The sequence below is a fragment of the Magallana gigas genome, chromosome 10 (genome assembly GCF_963853765.1).
Source record: "Magallana gigas chromosome 10, xbMagGiga1.1, whole genome shotgun sequence".
Lineage (NCBI taxonomy): Eukaryota > Metazoa > Mollusca > Bivalvia > Ostreida > Ostreidae > Magallana > Magallana gigas.
In genome coordinates this window covers 24,262,224-24,288,024 of record NC_088862.1, presented here as the reverse complement: position 1 = coordinate 24,288,024, position 25,801 = coordinate 24,262,224, and the positions used below count along the sequence as shown (strand labels likewise).

The 25,801-nt window shown below is 32.8% G+C and overlaps 1 protein-coding gene across 3 annotated transcripts; it reads right to left on the bottom strand.

Annotated features, from left to right (window-relative positions):
• Positions 1–1,096: 1,096 nt before the first annotated feature.
• Positions 1,097–25,801, bottom strand: LOC105322493 (integrin beta-1-B). Of its 3 annotated transcripts, XM_066073949.1 has the most exons (24): positions 25,455–25,717; positions 25,066–25,166; positions 23,742–23,851; positions 22,199–22,318; positions 19,567–19,648; positions 19,050–19,181; positions 17,413–17,509; positions 15,340–15,424; positions 14,918–15,004; positions 13,722–13,805; positions 13,398–13,475; positions 12,304–12,489; positions 11,601–11,677; positions 11,431–11,482; positions 10,344–10,496; positions 9,744–9,889; positions 9,404–9,564; positions 8,681–8,787; positions 7,968–8,057; positions 7,544–7,673; positions 3,540–3,647; positions 3,041–3,207; positions 2,616–2,723; positions 1,097–1,496 (listed from the first exon to the last, which is right to left on the bottom strand). In XM_066073949.1, exons 2-23 carry the CDS (start codon positions 25,148–25,150, stop codon positions 2,658–2,660), a joined length of 2,403 nt encoding a protein of 800 aa, XP_065930021.1. In that variant the 5' UTR covers positions 25,151–25,166; positions 25,455–25,717; the 3' UTR covers positions 1,097–1,496; positions 2,616–2,657. The 3 variants fall into 3 exon arrangements, with proteins under 3 accessions (XP_065930021.1, XP_011419534.3, XP_034309748.2); XM_011421232.4 differs by lacking the exons at positions 2,616–2,723; positions 25,455–25,717 and adding an exon at positions 25,753–25,801; XM_034453857.2 differs by lacking the exon at positions 2,616–2,723 and having other exon boundaries at positions 25,455–25,716.

The following is a 25,801-nucleotide window of genomic DNA, read 5'->3' as shown; positions in this document are numbered from 1 at the left end:
AATTTTATATTGTTCATAAAACAAATCAAAGAACAAAACAACCAAATGCACATTAAATTTAAAAAAAACACCCAAAAATAGTTATCTGACATTATCTGACATTATTATACATTTACAATGAAAAATGAATTAAAGCATGTTAATTACATGTTATCGTTGTACGAACCAAATGTACACGTAAGAAGAAATTTTCTATTATAAAACAGAATCAGACTTCTAGTATTGTTTTGAATCAACATGCCCATCAGCATATTAGCAAGAAGAAAATCAGATATCGTTTCATTGATCAAGCTCTGAAACAGATCAGTCATTCTAAAATCATAGGAATGTATCAATTAAGACAAGGGAGTTAATCCATGCATCAAGCCAGTACTACAGACCTTTTAAGACAACCCTGTTGTACACTGGGCTTGTGAGTCATGCCTGTGGAAAATCAAGACCTCGCTCAGCTGGAAGATAGCATGCAATAAAATGGAAAAAATCATGCCGCCACCCCTCCAACATTCTAACAGCCATGTCCTCCCTGCCACGGAATGGCTACATTCTACACGTATCTGAACTTCTTTTACTCTGATTGCGATATTTGTTTAAGAAAAGTTAGTAAATTTGAAGAAGACTTAAAGTTCAGGGAAAAAACTTCTCATGCAGATTCAAAAGTTACAAGTAAACATGCATCTTTAACTATAGTATGCCCCAAGATATCCTGAATACAGATTTTTAATTGCTTGGTATTTATAAATACCTTAGGGTCCAAACGATGTTCATTCAAAAGTATGAAAACTTTCCAAGATTTCTCAGTCGAAACGCCCTTGTAAGCTTATCAGGTTTCAATACAATGCTAAAAAATGTGATGTCTACGAAAATTTTCAATTGCAGCAAGCCCGGATGATAACGTTGAAACGTTGCGCGATGTATTCCGAGTGTATCCCGAATAAAGGAAAGATTCCCATTATAAATCTCTGTAAGGAACATGTTTATTGTTCCTGTGAATTTTTCCGAGTGAAAGATGATAATGTGTCAATGAAATTATCTTGGAAATTATCCCATTCAACTATTTCAATAGCACTTCTTTCATAGGTATGTGCAATTTTTTAAAATTAAAAATCGTCCAAATGTGCTGCATAAATATCTTGGGACAGACTATAAGATCGTAGATTCTTTGCAGAGGAGGTAGCTCAAGAGGAGGTAGCTCAAGAGTTACATATGTAACAGTAAAAATTTTGAGTTTCCCCCTAAAAAACAGAAAAAAAATTTAAAAATGACATTTCAGTACCCATTAAATTTTCTTTAAGACTATACTACAAAATTAATGAACTGTTAGCAGGGGAAACAATTTGTTCTGTTTCTTTGATTTTTTTCTTGCTGCGCGTTATAATTATAACCTCCTCCGCTGTTCTGAGGTCGTGAATTCACCTCTAAGTAACAGGGTGACTCTTTTGCCCAAATGTAGGGTTGTTAAAGGTCGAAGTAGCTGGCTTGTAGAGAGGATTGTATGCCTGAAATACAAAATATATCGAGATTCTTTAAAAAAAAATCATTATTTAAGGAATGAATTCAATATTTATTTGTTTTATACGATATAAAATGGTTTAGGCCGGTTTACGCTTTATAAACCGCAAAGCGGTTAATAAAAAGCGTAAACTGTTTCAAACCATTTTATATTTAAGGAATGAATGTAATATTTTTTAGTTTTATACGATATAAAATGGTTTGGGGCAGTTTACGCTTTATAAACCGCGAAGCGGTTTATAAAAAAGCGTAAACTGCCCCAAACCATTTTATATCGTATAAAACTAAAAAATATTACATTCATTGCTTATAATTTAATTATTTTTGCTATTAATTGTAGAAAAAAACAGTCATTTGACCATTAAATTGATATCAAATTGTACAAAATTCAAACGTAACGTCAGACGGATTAATACATTTTTGACGTTAGTCTTACTATGACGTAGGCAATATTCTTTATACAATTTTAAATAATTTTTTTAGCCAATCAGAAAACGCGTTACAACCAGAATTAAATTATATATGTATAAAACTAATAAATATTGAATTCATTGCTTATAATTTAATTTTTTTACTCTTCATTGTCGATAAAAACGGTCATTTCACCTTTAAAATGACGTAAAATTGTACAAATTCAAACGTAACGTCACGTGTATTGATGCGTTTTTGACGTAAGTCTTACTATGACGTAGGCAACCTTCTTTATACGATATCAAATAATTTTTTAGCCAATCAGAAAGCGCGTTCCAACCAAAATTAAATTATTTAACCATAATAACATCTGTTGTATAATGTACATGGAAACATAACAAACTTATGATAGGATCGATGAAACATGCCGTGGCTTCAATGGAATGGTGTCACCGCTTCTTTTCATACATTGGGTTGTGTTTATTTTATGAAGTTCATTATTGAACCATAATAACATCTGTACATCTACACGTAAACATGACAAACTCATGACACAAACTAGATGAAACATGCTGTGGCTTCAATGGAATGGTGTCACTGCTGATTTTCATATATTGGGTTGTGGGTTTTTTTAAGTTCAATATTTAACAATAATAACATCTGTTGTACATGTAAACATGACAAACTCATAATACGATTTAGATGGAGCATTCTGTGGCTTCAGTGAAATGGTGTCACTACTGTTTTCCATACATTGGGTTATGGTACTTAACTTTCGGGGTTTTGTAAATAGGATTTCCAGACTGTATCATGTAGAATAGAAAGAAACATGCACTGATAAAACATGCAATGTTATAAATACATAAGATATTTACAATCTTAAAATAAAATTCTGTAACATTCAAAGAAAACTTGTGCATGGAAGCAATGTTGAATGCACATTCACATTAACTAATATTAAACTTTGAAATTAATACTCAGTATATTTAATTCTCTTTGTTTTTAATTATGCCAATTCAAGTTAACAACAAGTAACCTATTTTAATTATTGTTATATAACATGCAATTGTACCCAATTACCATCTCAATACCAAATTATTCGTACAATAAACTGTCTTACCGCTTCCCATGTGGGGTTTTCGATCGACTTCAAAAACGCAAAATATTCTCTTCTGTCTTTAAGGGTGATGAGAACTTTCCAGGCAATAAGGATTCCGAGCACAATGAGCACAATGGCCGTTAATACCCCCCCAACTATAGCACCTATGTTGGGCTTAGTGGGACACACTAAAAGAAAGACAGAAACGAATCAACTTAAAATCTTTAAGGACAGCGTATTTCTTTTTTAGGAGGCAAAATGTGATTGAGTATTTGTCGAATAATAATTCAGTGTGAATTATTTTAGAGACAGCATTCTAACAAAAAACAAAACTTAATAATCTGTTTAATAGTAGAAGTTACCGGTATTATTGCCAGACATTCGGTGTTTTTATTTCATTTCTAAAATTCTTATTTTGTACCTAAATCGAATGACGTGTAAGTATATTAAGATCAATGTGCTGCAAAATAGTTTTATCATGAAAAATAACCTCATAATGCTGAAAGATCATAAAACCCACCTGGTTCTCTTTGGACTTCTACCCTTATATTGTTATCAGCGTCGTAGAAATAGGTAAAGTAAACAAAGCAGCCTTCTTTGTCCAACGTCTCGCAACGAGTTGTGTCCTCTGAAATAAATCAATTAAAAATATTAATGATATTTATAACCAAAGGTTTTTTTTTGTTACTAATGAATGAACCAGTAGTATAATACTGGAAAATTTAATTGTAGCTTTAATGCGTTATTGATTTTATATAAAAACCAACTTTTAGAACCTTTTAAACAAGACCTTGGACTTTCGGTAAGTTGTGACCATCTTTTTCTTGCGTCAAAACAAGTTAAGATGACGCTGGTTTCCAGCGATATATACAACGATTGCGTAGTCATAACTCAAAAGCCAGACAAATCTTGTTGGTTTTAAAAAGCAATGTCCGAGTTGCCAACAATGAAATAGACAGGCCTACGTCACATTGCCGTTTGACACAACTACCCAGTTACAAAGTCCAAGCTCTTGTTAAAATGGTTCTATTAGTATGTCTTGTTTTACCTAAGTAGCCCAATGACTAGCAAACAACTGGTATCTTTTGTATCTTTCCCTTTTTTAACTCACCTGAGCCAAAGGCTCAAGTGAGCTTTTCTGATCAAAATTTGTCCGTTGTCTGTCGTTGTCGTTGTCGTCGTCGTTGTGGTCGTTGTAAACTTTTCACATTTTCATCTTCTTCTCAAGAACCACTGGGCAGATTTCAACCAAATTTGGCACAAAGCACCACTAGGTGAAGGGGATTCAAGTTTTTCAAATGAAGGGCCACGCCCTCTTTAAAGGGGAGATAATTGAGAATTATTAAAAATTTGTTGGTATTTTTCAAAAATCTTCTCAAAAACTATTCGGCCTGAAAAGCTTAAACTTGTGTGGAGGCATCCTCAGGTAGGGTAAATTCAAGTTTGTTCCAATCATGGTCCCCAGGGGTAGGGTGAGGCCACAATTGGGGGATCAAGTTTAACATAGGAATATATAGAGAACATCTTTAAAAATCTTCTTCTCAAAAACTATTAGGCCAGAAAAGCTCAAATAAAAGTGGAAGCATCCTCAGGTAGTGTAGATTCTAGTTTGTTCAAATCATAGTCCCTGGTGGTATGGTGGGGCCACAATGGGGGAATGGATTTTTACATAGGAATATATAGAGAAAATCTTTAAAAATCTTCTTCTCAAAAACTATAAGGCCAGGAAAGCTCAAATTAAAGTGGAGCATCCTCAGGTAGTGTAGATTCAAGTTTGTTCAAATCATGGTCCCTGTGGGTAGGGTGGGCCCACAATAGGGGGATCAAGTTTTTCATAGGAATATATAGAGAACATCTTTAAAAATCTTCTTCTCAAAAACTATTAGGCCAGAAAAGCTCAAATTAAAATGGAAGCATCCTCAGGTAGTGTAGATTCAAGTTTGTTCAAATCATGGTCCCCGGGGGTAGGGTGGGGCCACAGGATCAAGTTTTACATAGGAATATATAGAGAAAATCTTTAAAAATCTTCTTCTCAAAAACCATTAGACCAGGAAAGCTCAAATTTGAGTGGAAGTATCCCCAGATCGTATAGATTCAAGTTTGTTTTAAATCTTCTTTTTAAAGACTATTTGGCCAGAAAAGCTTAAACTTGTGTAGAGGCATCCTCGGGTAGTGTAAATACAAGTTTGCAAAATCACAGTCCCTAGTGGTTGGGCGGGGCCGTGATGGCTGTTTGAATTTTTACATAGGAATATATAGAGAATATCTTTAAAAATATTCTGGAAAAGTTTTGGGTCCAAAACTCAGTACTTAGCGTGAAAGCACAGGTTATGCAGATTTAAATTTGATGAAACCATGATTCCCTAGAGAAAAATGGGACCACGAAATGGGGGGGGGGGTATATAGGAATAGAGAAAAATCTTCTTACAGGAACAACAACAAAAGGGGCTTGGTATTTACCAAAAAAAGAGGTGGATAAAAATTTGCAGATTTTCAATTATTTTAGCAAGATCTACCGTACCTAATTGTCAAGATATTTTGATACTTTAATGCTAATTTGATCAGAATTAAGGCAATTGTTGCTCAGGTGAGCGATGTGGCCCCTGGGCCTCTTGTTTAATATTCATATTGCTTAGTTTTGGTTCCATTGAAATTCGTTTTAAGCAAAGAGAGTATAATAAATTTAACACTTGATCATCCGATTATGCATAAACGTAATTTGATTACCATAAATTCCGTGCTCTGTTTACTTAAACTTTGAAAAATACACACTGAAATTTTTTTTCAATGTGCATTAAATTTTGAACTAAGTCAATGTATTTTGAGGGCTTTTTTCTTTCAAAATGCGTTGAAATTGATATCAAAAAATATGTACAAGTTTCGAGTGAAATTCTAGATATTTGCAAATAAGACAGCTAATCAAGTAAAACTCGATGGGACGCAAAAACAGAGACCATTGAGAATTTTAGTTATCTAGATAAGCAAGGTTTCGATTAAAACGTTTTTCCATTAGCTAAATGACATGTACATAGATCAACAATTTTTCTATCGTGGAATAACACACGCATAGAATCATTCGTAGAAATTCTGAATAATACTGTATTTGCACCCATGCGTAAACTAATTCGTATGTTTGTCATATTCAACTGTATTCTTAATTCAGCTCTATCCCATTCCTGCCATATGATGTGGAAATCATTTACTTAAAAAAATGTGTGAATATGCATTAGAAAAGAATTTCACACTATTTTCATCTGCCTATAACTGTTACAGTTTAATGCGCTACATTATTGATGCCACATGACACCTTCTGGTACTCTATAGCGCTCGGATATTTTCTTTTTGTCAGAAAGACCAAAGAAACTGCATAAATTTAGACATGAACATGCTGACCGAGGCTTTTTATTCACTATCCTTCATTAAAATACACGTTTTATAAGCTGTTGGTCCTCGACGTAAAAATGGTAAATTTCTTTAATATACTTTCATGTTAAATACTGAAACCTGATTGGTTTAGACGCAGTTGATAATCCGTTCCATTACCCTGAGCGTTAGCAACACACTTGGCAACGGGTAACACAACAAATTGTTACATGCGCGTAAATTATGCGCGTACGGTTCGCCTCAACTTTCACGCCATTTTTATATAAAAGCAGTAAAAAATTCTCTAAATTAAGACATTCAGTATAATAAATTAAAAACAGCCTGTTTGGGAGGATAACAGTTGAAATTGACACCCCTAGAAAACCATTGTCAACCTCCGATTCGCGTCGGTTGACAATGGTCTCTCGGGGTGTCAATTTCAACTGTTACCCTCCCAAACAGGCACTATTAATATATTATTATACTTTCATGTTAAATACTGAAATCTGATTGCTTTAGACGCAGTTGATAATCCGTTCTATTACCCTCAGCGTTAGCAACACACTTAGCAACGGGTAACACAACGAATTGTTACATGCGCGTAAATTATGCGCGTACGGTTCGCCGTGGAATTCACGTCATTTCTATATAGAAGCATTAAAAAAATCTCTAAAATTACAACATTCGGTATAATAAAATAAATAGTGGCTGTTTGGGAGGATAACAGTTGAAATTGACATCCCTCGAAAACCATTGTCAACCTCAGCTTCGCGTCGGTTGACAATGGTTTCCTCAGGATGTCAATTTCAACTGTTATCCTCCCAAACAGGCACTATTTATATAATATCGCCTTCTTCAATATAATGGACTTTTGCAACCAAACGTTCATGTAGACAACTGTTTAAGTTCATCTAGAATCTTTCTTACTATTGTTGACCACAATGCCGGTGAAACAAACTCTTTTGAAAATGATATATTTGTATTGTCATTAATGATTAAATTTTTGTATTGTTTAGTAACAAGGAAAAAAGGCAACTATTAGTCAATGTACAACCAACCAACTGCGCTAGTTTCGTAACCTTTTTGAAAATTTGTTTTAAAGTACATCGATGAACCACCCTTTCATTTATTTTTTCAATTTTTTCAATAAAGTATACCCACTTCTGATTGTGTTGACAGCAGTAGTGCGCGGACATTCTGTCTTACACTGTTCCTGGGTCAGTACCCCGGGTGTGACCCTGTTACACAGCGCACAGCCTTGGTGTGCCCGACATTTCTCCTGGTCACAACCCTACAATAAAAATGATAGAATCTCTGTCAAATAGTCCCTTTTTAGATAACTGATGCACTGCACTCTTGCAAGCCACATATTGATAAGTTTTGGCAAAGTTTTGGTTGGAATGACGCCACTTAACACTTTTTACGTCGTATTTCACCAAACTATGTCATTGAGCTTTGCAAAAAAGCAATAACGAAGTGCCAAAAAGAAGTCTTTAAAAATAAATATTCTAATTAACATGCTGTCGTGCTTAATAGACAGAACACTAAGAATTACTCAGTAATTATTCTCTGTCTGTGTACTTACCTCACACTCCTGACAATGGCTTCCAAAATATTTAGGATTTGTACATTTGCACTTTCCACACTCACAAACTCCAGCTCCATTACACTCCAACTGGAAAGAATGACGATAACCACTACTCATATGTTTTTTAAAAAAAGCCCCTCACCTCTCCATTTTCTTGAGAATAGTTTATAGCACTAAGATATGCTTATTCATGTTACGATTTGTATTAGAACCATTTAAACAAGACCTTGGACTTTCAGTAGGACCTAGCTTTCTATTTCTTGCGTCAAAACAAGTTAAAAATGACGCGGTTTCAAGCAAAAGATGCACCGGTCGCGTAGTCTTAGCTGAAAAGCCAGACAAATCTTGCTGATTTCAAACAGCCATTGCTGAGTGGCAAGCAATGAAATACACACGCCTACGTCACATTGATGTTTGACACTACTAACCAAAGTCAAAGCTCATATTAAATAATTCTAACTTGAAAAAACCCAAAACTTTTTTGTCTAGCTTTGAATATGATTGGAAAGGTTTGCTTAATGTTCATTAAATACATACTATGGCATTTTAAATACATAGGCCTATAACGTCCTCTACATGTTATCAAGATTTTATTTTCAAAGGTATCAAGCTATTTTGAGTCCCTCTAGATTCTGGTAATCACTGTCTCATAAAATTTCGATTATTACGAATTGGTATACAGAGTAGTAAAAAAACTTTTAAAAACTTACATTATTGTACATGCAGGGGCTTTTGTCGGTGCTACACCCACAGCTGTCCCCCGTAAATCCGCTGTTACAATTACAGACTCCGCAGATACACTGTCCACGACTCAGACCTGAGAAATACAAATATCCAAAATTTTAATTGTCTCAACTAACTCTTGTATGTATATAAATATTATATCATAAAGAAAAAGAAGATATTCAATCCGAAAGTTCATTTACTTTTACTCTATATTATAGATATCCTAATTATATTTGTTTAAATCACTCTTCCTAGTGTTTATTTTAATGAAAAAAAATATTTATTTATGATTATTAAGGAAACTGAATTGTCAATAAATTAACCATCAGATCTACTTTTTTTCATTCTGTATACAGTGCGATTTTCATCCTGTGTATTTTTCTGCTATAAACACTTGCAAAAAATTTTGTTCTGTGGTCAATTTGCCCTGATACAGTTTTAACTGAAGAAACACAATACGAGAGATTGTAACTTGTTCAGTCCTAAAATCACCCGCTGACCTGGGGCGAAAATTAAACGGGGGCGAATATTTCCCTGTTTATAGCATGTTTTGGTTAACTGTAAACCATTATTATTTCAAATCCATAAAACCATAAATTTAATGTTTGGATTTTCTTACATAGAACTCTTCTTTTAAAGGTGATCAAAACAGTCTAAAAATGGGTAGGTCCATGAAACCTTCTTAAATGTTAAAACGTAATACAGACCTCCACAGATGAGTCCACCATAGTAGGGACACTTGGTATCGTCACACTCGCAGTATTTTCCCGTATAGTAGTTGTTAGTGCCCTTCTGCGTCTCTCGACACAAACATCTTCCACAACTACATTCTCCCCGACCGTTACAGAGGGTAGTCGTGCTTTTATCCCTAAGCAAAATGAAAGGTATTCATTAAATGACTAACTACTAAAAATATACTATTCATCCACACTTTATGTATATTTGTGTTTTCTGTCTCTCTTTCTTTCTCTCTCTGTCTGTCTGTCTCTATCTATCTATCCGTCTGTCTCTCTCTCTCTTTCTCTCTCTCTCCTGCTTAGTACTTACTGAATACATTCTCTATCTTTTTCTGGTGGAGTTACTTCCCCTTTTATACAATCGCATTTGACGCCAAAGTACGGTTCATTACAAACGCACATTCCGCACACAAAGGTCCCATTTCCATTACAATTCGCGTGATTTTTGTTTTCCATCTAAAATGATAAAATTTATTTAGTTTACTTTTCGTAAAGCATAATACCAAGAGAGATTTTTTTCCATCATCTAAATTAAGTTCACAGTATGCTAAAAATCAAACTGATAGCATCGGTAGACTTACGGAACCTCAATTTGTATTAATTTTTGGTGTACATGTACCAATGATACAGAACTGTGATCTATTTTTACAAGGATGAAATTCAAATAGCAACACATAACCTGATTAATTCTAATCTCGTAAAAATAAAACAAAAATGTTCACACAGTATCAGTAACATTACGTACGAGTGTAAAAAAAAAAATACTTCCTCATTTGTTGCGAAAACTAAGACTGATGATTTCATCAAATCAACACACATATTTTAAGACTTCTTAGTCAATTTAGAGTTAGAGTCAATATGAAAATACGAACCACTTTTTAATGATGAGCCATCGATAGCCAAAACTTACCATTTTTTGGTCCGAGTCACAGTCGCACTGACACTTGATGCGGACGTTGACCGTCAGAGTGTCCTGAAGGCCGACGGGTTTGATCTTTATGGTCTTCATCTCTTGACCTTTTGGGGGACAGCTCTTAACTCCCAACGTCACACTGAAAACCACCTGCAAGTATCCCATGATAAAAAAGCAGAAACTTGAAAAGTTATCTTAATTTTCAGCTTTATATCTTTTAAAATATCAATATTTAAACAGATGCATTTAAGTCAAGACCTGTTTTTAAAGTTGAGATATGGAAGGTGGTCAACAAAATAGCCTGCAAAGCTAACTTGAATTTTAAGATATGTTTATTCAAATAACAATCTAATTTTTTTTCTTTAAAGAAAAAATTCAAAATTTTTGTTATTTTTCTATTTTTTAAACAGTTATTTTTGTAAAGAGCAGAGTTGATCGCTAACGAATAAATATGTGCTGTCTTTGTGTGTATCAGCTGTGTTTTTCAGAAACTATAACAGTCGATTTTAAAGGACAGGACTAGGATTAAACAATGTCGCCAACAGAAAGTGAGTATAGTCTTTGAGTCAAGTCTAAGTAAGAATGTCTATGGTAATCATTCTCAAAGTTCAATCATGCTATCTCTTTAAAAAATCTCATACCGGTATTATCAACACTCCTATTTGAACTCCAGGCCTTATCGCTAATGTTTGTTAATGAATTGACTAATTGTAAGTTAAAACACGATGTCTTGATAGTCACGACCATATTTAGACATTTCATGTGATTTGAAAAGCTTTTTTCAATAAAGATATAGGTAAATATTTAAATATTGACGTTAAAATATCAGGAATTTTTCTCTAATAAATGGGAATTTATAATTATGGCTTAAGTAGTCATATCTAAAATGTCACAGTAGTTCTGGTTAGTTGATAACCTCTAGTCTCCTTAAAATAGTTTATCTTAAAGGGACATATGCACCATTCACACCCCCCCCCAAAAAAAATGCAATAAATTTTGCTATCGTTGTACAGACAAGGAATAACAAAGAGTATTTGCAGTTTATAGTGCCATAACTACCGATAAACAATGCTTCTTTTCTTACCTGGTCTGTAAGACTCAAATTTTCACATCTGTTTGTTTCCTTTTCAATGGTTCTAAAAAAAAAAGATGAAATTTGAATCAGTTGTTACAGAGCTGTCATAAAAATCAGGGATTTTATAATATCCAAGTAAATATTTATTAAAATTCTAATTTTCAAAGGCAAATACTTACCCTTTACATTTAGTCCTAATTTTCACTTCCATATTGTCCGAATTTTCAACAATCAATTCTACTTTTGATATGATGGCCTTTGAAAAATAAGATTAAAACATGGTAATTCTTTATTTTAGCTGAACAAAACTCATAAATAGGCAACGTCACACAGGAATACATGTGCATGTATAAACCCTTTTGATTTTGCTATATCCGAGTGCACCCTGAAACTCGTTGCCGACGTGTAAAATACCCTACGTTATTTAAGATATGTTGCGTTTATTTACAGTTTTCGTTTAATTTTGGTGCATTTTCTGTTTATGAACAATTGAATGACCTATTATTTTCTGATAGGTTTCTCTTGGCTTGGGTAGAGTGCGAAAAATTTGACTAGTAATTGCCATTTAATAATACTGTGATGTAAGATTCAAGTTCAAACTGTGAAACCTCTCAGCTTTTCTAGAGGTTGTAGAGCAATAAACTATGGCGGACAATCCCCTTTTTCGAGTCATGTTTTGCCACAATTACATTTTGCTTAGTTTCATTTAATTTCTAGGTTTAATTTTAAATAGATGTGCAAAAATCGGCATACATTTTTCTATCCCTTATGTGCGCTTACAAAAAGAAATATCAAACAAAACATATATTAATTTTTTGCGCATATCCTTTCTACAGTGATGATACTTTTGAAACCGAAAGAACCTGATTTTAATCCCTTTACCAAATAATTGTCTCGGACTAGTTTGACAATATTCTGTGAATCTGAATCTAACACTCCGATTTCTGATCCTGCAATCAATGGAATCAGCTTGTGGTATATATTTTTCTGTTCGTCCGTGACAGCAAAAACAAGGTTCACATTGTTTTCCTTGGCTTTAACAGCAATCTGACTTAAGGAAGGGTAGTCCTAATTTGAAATGAAAAAAAAAATATATATTATTTTATATAAAAAAAAAATCAAAATATCTCTGTGTTGTCAGATCCAACATCAATATAAAGTATAATAGAAAAATATTGAACATGATAAAGGTTTACTGTGGAATCACTAAAATTTGTGGGGTCATTTTAGTGGTTGTTTAAATTTTAACAGTTCGTGAGGAGGTAATTTTGAGAATTACCCTATACCTACAAAAAGTGACTTTATAACCCTAATTCATTTTTTCGAGGATGAGAGGTGCTCACGAATTCCACAAAATTTTAGCCATCACGAAATCTAATGATTCAACAGTATATTACTTTGGAATATTCTAAATTTATGTGGCCAATTTACGTGAATTGTCACTTTAAAAAAAAAACTTAATTTAGATGAAAGCTTTTAGGTTGGCTCTATCCTACATACAAGGAAAGGGGAATGCGGTTTTTTTAATCATGTTTATCAGGGTTATAAATGCCCGGGTATGGGATACCTAAAAATCCACAATAACTAAGCCTAAAAGAATTAAAATTATGAATGCAGAATATAAGATGAATATTGTTTTTTACAAGAGGTAAGATTCTTTGCTTTACTTAACATTTCCTCTTGAATTCTTCTTGACACTTGGGAATACTTTTTAACCAACTGGATAGAATTATCGTCATTGTATACAAATCCAAAAATAAATACATGTATTCGATTACGAATTTCTGACAGGGAAACAGGGAAATGATATCACATAGTTTTGTTAATAAGAATTGGTTATTTTATATGGTATAAAAATCTATATGGAATTTATCAATTACTTCATTCTTAAGTTCCCTATACTCGCCAAAATAAGAAAAGTTATCTTTAAATTTAAAGCACAATTGAGAGTTAAGTTATTCATGCAATAATCGTACCTTGTTAGAACTATCTGTGTACATTCCGTTTGAATCAAGGTGACAATTTCCGTCATTTGCTTGAAGGATGCCACCCAACTACGACCAAACACAAAACATTTGTTAGCATCACACATGTAAATTTGATTTTTAAAAGCAAAAAGAAAAAAATCAGGCATTGTTCAAATACGAAGCATTTATGTTTTAATTTCTTGAAAATGAATAAAAGACGGACAGCTTTGCAAATGTCTCTTTGAAAAGGACAAAGAAAACAACAACTATTGATCTGTATTATCGTTATAGCATGGGAAATGTCTGATATTCTTGTTTATTAAAACGCATTACTTTTCCATCCCCGGCGTAGTGAAATCCAGAATCTGTTGAAAACAACAGAAGTCTTCTAGATCCAGTTCTCCATCCAATTTGCCCCTGTATGTTGAAAAACGAAATTTTGAAGAAAAAAATACCACGGTTGTACAGCATGGAACGTCCAGATTCGTCCAGATTGAAAATAAGTTGACCCTTATTCTTGCCAAAAAATTTACATATCCATGACTCATAACCGGTGCATTAAATACAATAATAAACATTTCTTTTAACACATCAAAATCATAGCAACACAAAATGTTTTGATAAAGAAAAGACCAACAACACTGCCTCTCCTCAAAAAAATGTATGATAATGTATTGAATCAAGTTTATTTAGTTGCAATAAAAAATGTCGTTACCATTATGTTTTGAATAAGTTTTCTCAGTTTTTCCTTATCCAAATTAGATATTCAAGTGAGCTTTTTCTAATCAAAGCCGTTTGCTATCTGTATCTAGCGTTTTGCCGATGGCGTCTTCAACGTGAAATTTCCTGATTTTATTATTATTCTATTTACCTCTCAACTAGATTCCAGAAAACTCTTTGGGAATAAAAAACAATTCTGTTCAACTTAATACCAATCCATCTTTAAAACAAACCCAATTACCAAAAAAAAAAAATTGATGATTTTATTTTATTATTGTATTTTTTTAAGTTCCTTCACACTTTGGATAAAGATTTGCATACAAGCCGAAACTTCTGTATTCCTTTGCGTTCATAAATTCTAGCATGTGTTTGACTTTAAAATGTCAAAAAGGGATCGATTTTGAGGTGAAATCAATTCGTAGAACAGTATTACAATTCATAAAATCAAAAATCCTTCTTGCAATTGAACCCATGACCTGCGAGTAGGTAGACTGAAGACATATCCATTGTACTATACATAGATGTATATATGTGACGAATTTGACAAATTTCACAATCAATGTCCTACATGTAATTCTGACAATAGCCTTCATAAGATGAAGTTCTTCCATTCAGTTCACTAAATAATTGTTAATTGAAAGGTCAACAAAAAATATATGGCAGAATGGCATAGCTATGCTAAACAGTAACCGTTTAGCTATACTATTAATCAGTCATCTTTCAGCTGAGAGATCGGCATAGCTTTATCCAGCATTGTGTAAATTTCGATGTACACCTTTAGCATTGTTTTGGATGTAGATTTGACATACCTTACAAGCTATGGCCTGCATGATGGCATCAAACCCACCCTCAGGAGCGTCCAGGCTATCAGATACTTTAGCTAAATTAACTTTTTCCTGAAAAAGAAAGAAGCTTATCACAAAGTCTTTTATTACATCGTATACTATAAATATACTGTAAATATCTGCTAGATTGTGGAGAAACCTCCGTGGATTTTTAGTTCGTGTACTTCTATGGATTCCTTACGCTAACTGTGCTTTTATCTTATGCATTTCGTTATGGGTTATCAATCGACAGTTTGCAAGTAGAAAAAAAGCACCAAAAAGTTACACAATTCTTGGTAAAGAACTTTGAATTTTAATTTTATTTTTCTGTAAGAAAGTGGCGATTAACCTCAGGGTTTTCTTACATTTTATGTATGTTTCAGACTATTTTATAGAATTGGACCTACCTTAAAAAGTGTTGCATTTAAGTTTAATGGCAATACATTTCTAAATCCATAGGCTTTCTCGCATCCTGGACAGGGACTGTTAATTCTGCAAAAATAATATCATTGTGTGTCCGTTTTACAAGAGTAATCAGGTTTCACAATTCAAACTTTTTCTCCATGATTACTTCTTTTTTCTGAAGTAAAGCTTATAAAGCATCACACAAATATCTAACATTGTAACTCTAGTATTTGATATTGTAATACCTAGTAGAAATTGACCTTTTTACACATCTTTTTAACACCTCAGAGCGAAGAAAATTGAAAAATTTGATATTTTTTCCACAAGGAAGCATCATGGACTTTCTAATAAAGATCAAAGAGTATGGAATTTTTTTGTAAATTTATACGACATTCATTTCCATATGTTTCATGTACTTTACTACATGATCAAGACAGAAAAATCTGATTAAAGGATGAAAGAACAAGGGTCTGCATTGACATTAGGATTTTCGCAGAAATAAAAAACTAGAAACAAAGTAAGCTATTCAGTTTATAATAATTTTTAAATTTGTAGGGTTCCTCAAAAAAGAGTAAAGCATCCCCAATTTTACAGGTTTTATCTGCTTAAGGTTGAATAACACATCATAACAAAAATGCCTATCCTCTGATCAAAATAACACTTCGTGTTATTAAAAGGATTTAATTGACGGCAATATTTAACTTACTTCATAGCCGAGTAGATAAAATGTCGGACTTGGGGGCTTTTGTTGTTACTTAATGAATTATTTTTTTTTAGACATCCACTTTTTTTCGCAACCTGCAAATTTATCGCCTTTTTGACATACGGACAATTTTAAATCATTTATCATTATATCGTTCATAATCTGATAATTTATTGTCTATTTGTCAATGATTGACTTTTTCCAAGTGTGTTATTCCACCTTATGCGGTTTTTAAACCAATTTGAAAGCTATTTAGTTAGTAACTACAACTACAGTTAAACACAGGCTATTGGTAATGTGCGTACTTAATTACTCTATGAATTGATTTTTAAATTTTCAAAGTATAAGTGTCATTCCTTTCTTTAAAAGAAAAAACTCTTTTTTTAAGAACAACAAACAAATACAAGTACATAACACCCGTTTTCATTACAAGTAGGTCCAATTATAAAAAAAGGAAGGCAAGCAAGGGGTTTAAGTAAGTACAGAAGAAACCAACATAACAGCACTTAAAGAAAACAATGTTTAACTCCAATGATGGATCTCTCCCAAAAGCATTTATATTGTACATGTATTTACATTAAAACAAAAAGCAAGTTCTGAAGAGATATGTTTCTTTTGAGTAAAAATAAACCAAATCTTCTGCCACCGATACAACCATATCAATTATATTTGCAATCAAGTTCCAATCATTTTGTCTTTTACGTAAAAGTGCAAAAAAAAAACCCAATTTTTCTTCAGCGATGTTTATAATGGGTTGATTTGTTTAAAAAACAAACTTTTAGCATATACACCATTTTCTGCTCGGCGTCAAATACGCATTTCCTGCCTTACTAAAAACCTATTTTTATCCACAGATAAGCAGTGAACATTTAAAACATAAATGTAAGGTTACAGTGATGTATATAATAGGTTGATTTGTTTAAAAACAAACTGTTACCATATACACCATTTTATTTTCGTCATCAAATACGCATATCCTGCCTTATTAAAAACATATTTGTATCCACAAATAAGCAGTGAAAATTTACCACATAAATGTGAGCTAACTTTGATGTATATAATGGGTTGATATGTTTAAAAACAAACTGTCACCATATACATCATTTTGTTTTCGTCATTAAATAGGCATTTCCTGCTTTATTAAAAGCACACCTTTATCCACAAATTAGCTTTGAACATTTAATAAATGTACGTGAGCTTACTGCAATGTATTAGTATAATTATAATGGGTTGATTTGTTTTGCTTAAAAACAAACTTTTACTTTATATGCCATTTTGTTTTCGTCATCAAATACGTATTTCCTGCCTTATTGAAAACACATTTTTAACTACAAATAAGCAGAGAATATTTAATACATGTAAATGAGCTTACTTGTTTTTAGCCGTACTGACGAAAGGCATGACAGCCTTGTCCACAAAGGAACCAAAACCCATCTTAAATTGTCTGGAGATGGTGCTCATTTCATCAGCTGCAAACAAGAAGACAAAACCGTTGTTTTAAATCAGGAATGATATCTTGTTAAAGTTTTTTTCTCAACTTAAGAAATAATGGCAATTTTGCCATGTTTATTTTTTCATTTTTTTATTTGACAATTCCACATAAAATACTGTGGATTTCTTATTTTACGAGTGTTCAAAAGTCCGTGGTTCTGCCTTTCTGAAACCTGTCAGGAGAATATAAAATCGGAAGCGCTGAACTTTTATCATAATATCATTTCATATAATTCACAGCTGTCAGAAAAAATAAGGAGAAAATCCACAGGCCTTCTGGCGATTTCATGTGAATAATGAATGATTCGTCATGTTTAATAAGAAAAGTATACAACAAGCGCATGTTATATTTTTATTATTCAAGTGCATTCGCAAGAATCAATCTTCTTTTAGAATTACGGTTAATACATTGAATGCTTAAAGTAAAATAAACTAATTTATCAAAGAGTTATTTGCCACAAAGATAAAAAAAAAACACCAAGAGAAAAGCTGTCAAAGTAAAAGCAAACCGGGTATTCTTTTGTGTGAACAGTATCCATAACCTATTTGTCAACCCTGACTTGATAAACACTACCTATCTAGAGAAATGGGGTTCTCTATATGTACTGTTTTCCAAAATGTTAAAGTGGTATTTCTTATCAGTTATCAAAACTAAAATTCAAAGTAATATGCCCATCTCTGGATGAAGCTATCCGTACATTAGGGGTACCATATATGCAATATTATGCGGAAAAATTAAAAAGTTCAACAGGTTGTAATTTTCTTATAATCTACTGTATAAGAAATCAAAATCCAAGCAATATGCAAATTTATAATATATGTACACTTGATCTGCAAAAGAACCAACTTCTATTTTGAAAACTATTGGAGGAGTTATCTGTACAATAAGGGTACCCTTTATGCAATACTATGCGAACAAATGACTAGGTTCAAAGTCTGGTATTTTTTCATGCATAAATTTTCAAAAAGTAAATTCCAAGTATGTGCACATCTATGACACAGAAAACTCTACACTACACTTAAAGAAGGAAAGATACCCGAGGATTGTAATTTAAGTGAATTAATATTAAGTTTTCTTTAAAAGTAAAAACAAACAACATATTTCAAGATTGTTGTGCATACTTTTGTTGATGCAGTCTTCCCATAAAACCGACAAATAACGGTAACAATATTACAGGTGATATGGAGCTACCTACCTCAGCACCAAAAAAGTATTAAAAACAAAAAAACAAAAAAACAAAAAACATAAACCAAACAAACAGAGCAAATCAAAAATCAAACAACATTGAAAATCAATGCTTCTGAATACATAGCATCGAATTTATCGATCATTTTCAAGTACTAAGTTTTGTCAGCGGTGATTATATCTGCTTAGGACCAAACATTGTTTTACTTCCGGTCTGCAAGAGTAACTGCATAGGAAGGTTGATTAAAATCAACTCCCAAAAAACAAGAACACAAATCAAACAAGCAAATAGGCAAACCAAAAAAAAAAAAAGAACAAACAGGAAAACAAACCTATCCTGATTCCCAGACTAGCCAGCGTGACTTTGTCATCGGCCATGGTGGATGAGAGGTCCATCAGGTAGTAAAGGTCAACTGGAACGTTTTCAGCCAATCGGTAGGTCAGGTCAAAGGTCTGAGGATCATCTGAAATCAGGTCAAGTGTGCAATGCTTTGAAGAGAATCAAAGACAATAAACTATTATTCACATTTATTGTTTTAAAGAATTTTCGTAGAAGTAAGATTTTATTTGCCTGTTCGTTAATAGTTTGTATTTTTTTACTGACGTTAACACGTTAAACACAAGGGCTTTATGGTCGCAGCCATATTTGGACAGTTTATCTCCTTTAAAAAAAGATCTTTATATAGAATATAGGAAAAATACCAAAATTTATAGGAAAGAATATGTGGAGTTTTTCTTAACTAAATAATAGTTTATACATGTAGCTAAACCAATCATGTTTAAAACACAATCAAGCCTCGTTTATAACGTTTTTTTGTATTGGCGTAATTGTAGCAAAAGAGCTCATACTTGGTCGTAACACAAGATCGATTTCCTGGGGTTTAAGCTGAACAGCGTCCCTTCCTGTATCTCCATCAATCAGTTCGTCATCCTATCCAAAAAAAAAAGTACCAATTACACAGACACATTTTACTAGTTGGAGTTTGGTGATAATGAAATGTAAGTAGAGCATCAAAACTAATAAAAGATAGTTTAAATCATGTATGATTCAATTACATTTTTGCGCGAAAAGAACTAGATTTATCCACATTGGATCGGAATTCCTAGTAAGTGACAAACTTACTACAATGTATATTTAAAGCAAATGTCTCACAATTGTTGTAAAGAAGATTAGAGTTACGTAGTCAGAACTCGCTTCTACCCCTGACATTAAAAAGGCATATTTAATGTCATGATAAGATGAAGCCATTTTAACAGGCGCTTGGACTTTGGGTAGTTGTGTCAAACAGCATTGTGACGTAGGCCTGTCTATTTTATTGTAGGCCACTCAGTCATGGCTCTTTGAAATCAACAAGATTTGTCTGGCTTGTGAGATAAGGGTACGCAATCGGTGTATATTTCGCTTAAAACCAGCGCCAATTTAACTTGTATTGACGCAAGAAATAAATAATTACATCCTACTGAAAGTCCAAGGACTTGTTAAAATGGTCCTAATATGCACAGTAAGACTATATTTCCAAGGGTAAAATGACGCTGGTTTCAAGCGAAATATATACCGATTGCGTAGCCTTAGCTCAAAAGCCAGACAAATCTTGTTGATTTCAAAGAGCCATGACTGAGTGGCCAACAATAAAATAGACAGGCCTACGTCACAATGCTGTTTGACACAACTACCCAAAGTCCAAGCTCCTGTTGAAATGTTTCTATCTTATCGTGATGTCAACCTTTTTAATGTCAGGGGTAGAAGCGAGTTCAGACTACGTGACTCTTATCTTCTTTACAACAATTGTGAGACATTTGTTTTTACCCTTGAAAATATTAAACAAAAACAAAAAACAAAACAAAAAATCAAAATGTCAAACGTCACAATTAATATTGTCTGACAGTTACATGTACGACATAGTTTATAATAATTAAGATTCGTTTGATTTTAGTGAAGTGAAACTAACCGTAGAGCTATGTGACATGAATTGCTGGTTGCTAGTTGAAATTACACTTCCAACTCTGGTGTGTGGTAAAACAAAACAGTTTTTAATTGGGATTTGGGTTAAAAATGATTTGTTTGATCTGGCTTTGGGACCATGAAATTAAGTAGGAGTAGCTCACTTTTGATCTAAGTTTTACTCACAAATAAAATATACAGTAAAATAAATGAGACCGAGATCAAAAGTGAGTTTGAGTTTTATGACCCCGAGGCCTAAAGATACAAATGCTGTCCACAGTTATTGGCGTTTGGCAACATTTAACGAGGCCGAGTACAGAACGAGTACGCACGCTTTCGCGCAGCGTTTCATTTGTATTGTGACGTCATCTTTTTGCTTGGTTGACGCCATGGCGCGATAGTTTCAACTGCAGATATTCAGCGAAATTTGTTGAAAATGGCTCGTTTAATGCGTAAAATTAATGTTATATTGTGGAATAAACATAACTGTCTCGAAGTATAAGCTATATCTGGGCTTGGGTCGAAAACGTGAAGAGGGTTCAGCAAGTCTAGCCCTCTGTCACGTTTTCTTAACCCGCCTAAATATAGCTTAATTCATATATTTCAAGACGGTAACCATGTAATTTATATTAATGACCCTTAATATGTGATGTTATATATTTTTTTATTACTTAAATATGTCTGAATGCTTTAATAATACTATAAAGATCACCTTTTCCGCGTTTGTCAAATAAAAAATAGCCATTATCTGACAAATCTTGGAAATTTGGCATACAAAAATCAACTTTGATAAGACCCCTGGAACAAACCAGGAGGTAAAACGTTTTTTTTATTTGACCATTTGATGCCTTTTAGCAGTAACTTTAATATGTAGAACAGAAAAAGAAATCCCTAGGGCAGAAGTTTAAAAAAATGTGCAAAATTGATACATTTCAAGCGAAATCCCATAGAGTCCTATGTTAAAGATTAACAAACTTTGAGATGACCCCCTAAACAAACGGTGTGGTAAATGTCTTATTTTTTAATCTTAAAATAATAATTATATCAGTAGAAATTCAGGTAAAAAATTTCATTAAAAAATCTAGGGCAGAACTAATTAGACCCGGCCTCGTTAAGTCTTATAAGTCCAAACAAATCATATGTTACCCTCATAACTAATTAATGATTTCGTGTTATTATACTTTCATGTTAAATACTGAAATCAGATTGGTTTACACGCAGTTTATAATCCGTTCTATTACCCTAAGCGTTAGCAACACACTTGGCAAGGGGTAACACAACGAATTGTTACATGCGCCTAAAGTATGCGCGTAAGGTTTGCCATAGAATTTACGTCATTCCTAAAGAACTCAGTAAAGTTTTCTTTGAAATTAAGACAATCAGTATAATAAAAAATAGTGCCTATTCGAGAGGGCAACAGTGGAAATTGACACCTCTCGAAAACCATTGACAACCTCCGGTTTACAAAGGTTTTCTCAAGAATGTCAATTTGAACTATTACCCTCCCAAACTGGCACTATTTATATAATAATATCCTACCTTGGTTTTGACGAGGCTGGATGACGGATTGACGATGTCTTTACACCTAGGTTTATTGTTGATGAGTTTCTGATGAGTGGTCAGCAAGTCACACCTGGGATAGTTGTTGGTATCATACTCCTGATGACGAGAGAAAAAAAACATTGTTAAAAGAGCTAGATGGTCGTGGCCATTCTTAGACTTTTTGAATCTCCTGAAAAAGAAGAGTTCTATATAGAGATATAGGAGAATGATCAAATTTAAAGCTAAAATATTTGTTGATTTTTTTTCTTTATTAATTGTACGTGTATGGCCAAAAATATCATATGTCAAAGTTTAAGGTAGGTCTGATGGTTAGTTTGTTGATCACCTAGCCTCCTCAAAGGATAATAATCTATGGATATCAGTAATATGTATATTATAGCTTGCTTGCTTGCTTCATCGGGTTTTAGAATTTAATTTTTTAATAGCGTGAACGATATTTGGCTCAAACTGATTTGTTCAACAAATCCAACCGAACGTAGTACGGAAAGTAGCATCCTAAAAATAATTTCCGTTTCATAGTTTCATGAGCTACATTGTAGTTATGTAATATTAGATTTTCATACCAGGAAACATGATAATTTTGATAATTATATAAAAATAGTAAATCATTAATTTCCCTTCACACAAATCAAAATCGCACACAAAATTTAAAAAGTTAAGTTTTGATTTAACGATATCAGATACTCTGTCATGTTCAATAACTCTTCATTATTCGGATTGTTTTTTATTAGTACATGTACCATAATTCTGCCTTTTATATAGATACATTAAAACTCGTTAATATTACGACTAGTTATTAAACGAAATGATTGGCCAAGTGGGTCGACTTCGTACGGTTTCACTTCATACATTTATAGATAATTAAAGAGGTTCGAGCAACCGATGCATTAATTTGGTACAATCTTTTTCATTTTTTTCACTCTTTTGTCTTTTTTTTTTTTGGTTAAAATTGATCTCAATTGATCGTTTATTCCATTATCTCCATCGTGGGCAGATTTACAATAACTTGAAAAAATGTATGAATTCCATCATTAAATTTCTTTTTATTTCATTAATTTATGAAGTTTGAAGGACAAGTAACATTTATATGATGAAAAATACTTTGACGCTGAGGGCCGGCGAACCTTCAATAGTATCACATATACTTTTAGGTACATGTAGCTGAATAGGCAATGTTAGAAAGGCTATGTACTGTGGTTTAGTCTACATGTATAAATGGTAAGGAGAAGACATCATACTTCTACAAAGGGATGTGAATAATTGAAGGCCATTACAGTAAAGCTTCCAGTTCGATCGATAGATACAAGGAAGAATCCTTTTCTAAGAAAGGAAAAAAATTATATTACTTTTGAGATAAAGATAAATACTGATGAACTTTCCTTGTTCATGGCATTTTTCTTCTTCATAGTATTCATTGTTTGACCAACAAGGGTTTTGTTATCAATGACTTTCTACCACATACAGTCTCTCTCTCTCTCTCTCTCTCTCTCTCTCTCTCTCTCTCTCTCCTGTGACTTACGGAATCAGTACAGAAAGCACACAGTGTAGATATTGTTATACACTCCCCACACGTCGTAGTTCGGTCCTTCAGGCACGGGTTTTCCTGGGTCAGTGTCAAAGAATCCGTCCCTGCGAGAGATAAACATGCAAACATTAATTCATAGTCACAGCAAGGCTCACTAACTTATAAAAAATACATAAAAACATGCATAGGCATAAGCATATCGCAGTTGAAAAAAGTAATCTTGTTTAATAATCTTTATCATGCGTTGAGTAATTGTTAAGTGCCTAAGTCATCCACATTCTAAACTAATGTTAAACAGTACTTAATTTTTCATGTTCATTTCATTAAGTGAGTCATCAAAGAACAGGAGAAAACTGACGTCTTATTCTTTGTGAGTCCAAGAAATCTTGTAAACAATTATTAACCAATAACATTGTAAGTAACGCACTGAATATACATGTATATGACACATTTGTAAAATGTTTTGATTTAAATTAGTTTTTTTTAACGTACATTGTAATATATACATGTACATACACTGTTCATTCACACATTACATGTAGAATAAAAATCATCAATTGGGTATTTCTTTGAAAATCTTCGGTTAGTCTTAAAAATAAGACAATTTCAGTTACTAATATATTGATGACAATTTTTGAAATTTAAAGAATTGGTTTCAATGTGATAATATAAACTCTAGAAAAAAAAATCCATACTCAGTGAAATAATTAAAAAAAAATTAAACGCAGGGAAAAAAATCACCATGAATTAATACACAGTTATTGATATCATCAAAAATTGTAAAATTTAGACGTCGCTGTGTTTTCATATCAAACATCTATCTCTTTTAGTTGACTACAGTTTTGTAAAATACTTATAGATAATACAATGTACATCCTGATTCAGTGTAAGTAACGTCTAGACATGTTTAGTATATTAGTTGATTCAAATTCACACTCTATTTCTTGTCTGTTATACGAGTATAGCTTGGGTTCGGACAGTTTACGCTCTTAATACATGTAATTATATAATCGGCGAAGCGAAAATGCAATCAATTGTGGCTTGCTGCCAAAAGAAACCAAGTATTTTTGATTGGTCATATGAAACTTGAAGTTGTTATTTCTATCTTTTGCATATTATATTGAAAAAAAAAGTTTTGTTTTGTTTTTTTTCAGAGAAAGCTTGGAGGATTGGAATACTTCATTTAAGAATAGATAATGAGTTGAATAACTGCACCTTTAACCGAATGACTACGTGAATATTTGCAGTTTTTAAAAAAAAACGAGACATCTGTAGGCAATGTGTGTTTGTTCATTAAAAAAAAATGTTCTGTACTCACGTAATTCCTGTGCTGTTGACTCTCCTATCAGATTTGAAGAGCAGAATAATGTTGTCACAAATAAGAACAAAATATCTGGTGCCATTTTTTGTCTTCAGCAGCTAAAATGTAAAAAAAAAAAAAAAAAACCAAAATCACTGCCATCCCTGAAATTTAACCCTATTAATATTCTTGCTATTGAAATTAAGGTCGCCATATGAATCTGTTTATAAACACATAGAGATTTTTAAAAAAATGGAAAATAAATGCAGGAAAGAAGACCCGCGTGTGTGACACACATTTACACGTGTTTTTTTCCTTGTGTTGAACAGTTAAAAGGCTTCTCTATTTACCATTTTGATTATTATGCATATACGTTTAAACTTAAAGATATATTATATATAACTAACCTTTCTATATATACCGAAAATACCAGCTGATAAAAGGAAAAACGCACTTGATGAAAGTGGCTCAAAAATCAATTGCGAAAGGAAGGGGAATCCTACGTGTATTTATTGAAACCGAAAGTAGATTACTATTATTAAGTACTTTTCTGCATAACATTGATATGTCTCACTCATAAATGTAGACAAAACTTGCATATGACGGCATAAAAAAGGATAAAAACATTTTTCTATAGATAATATATTAAGAATATATTCTATATGGCTCGACCTTTTCGGTATTTGTATGTGGCGTCATATTTACCTGGATATAGAACACAGGTGATTTCGCGCTGATTACAGGTATCGCCCCG

Coding starts and splice junctions, on each gene's coding strand:
- LOC105322493 (XM_011421232.4), bottom strand. CDS start 25,150: ATGGCACCAGATATTTTGTTCTTATTTGTGACAACATTATTCTGCTCT. Junction 19,182..19,566: donor CGATCTTGTGTTACGACCAA/GTATGAGCTCTT, acceptor ACCTGATTTCAG/ATGATCCTCAGACCTTTGAC. Junction 8,058..8,680: donor GCCCCTGCATGTACAATAAT/GTAAGTTTTTAA, acceptor CATTCTTTCCAG/TTGGAGTGTAATGGAGCTGG.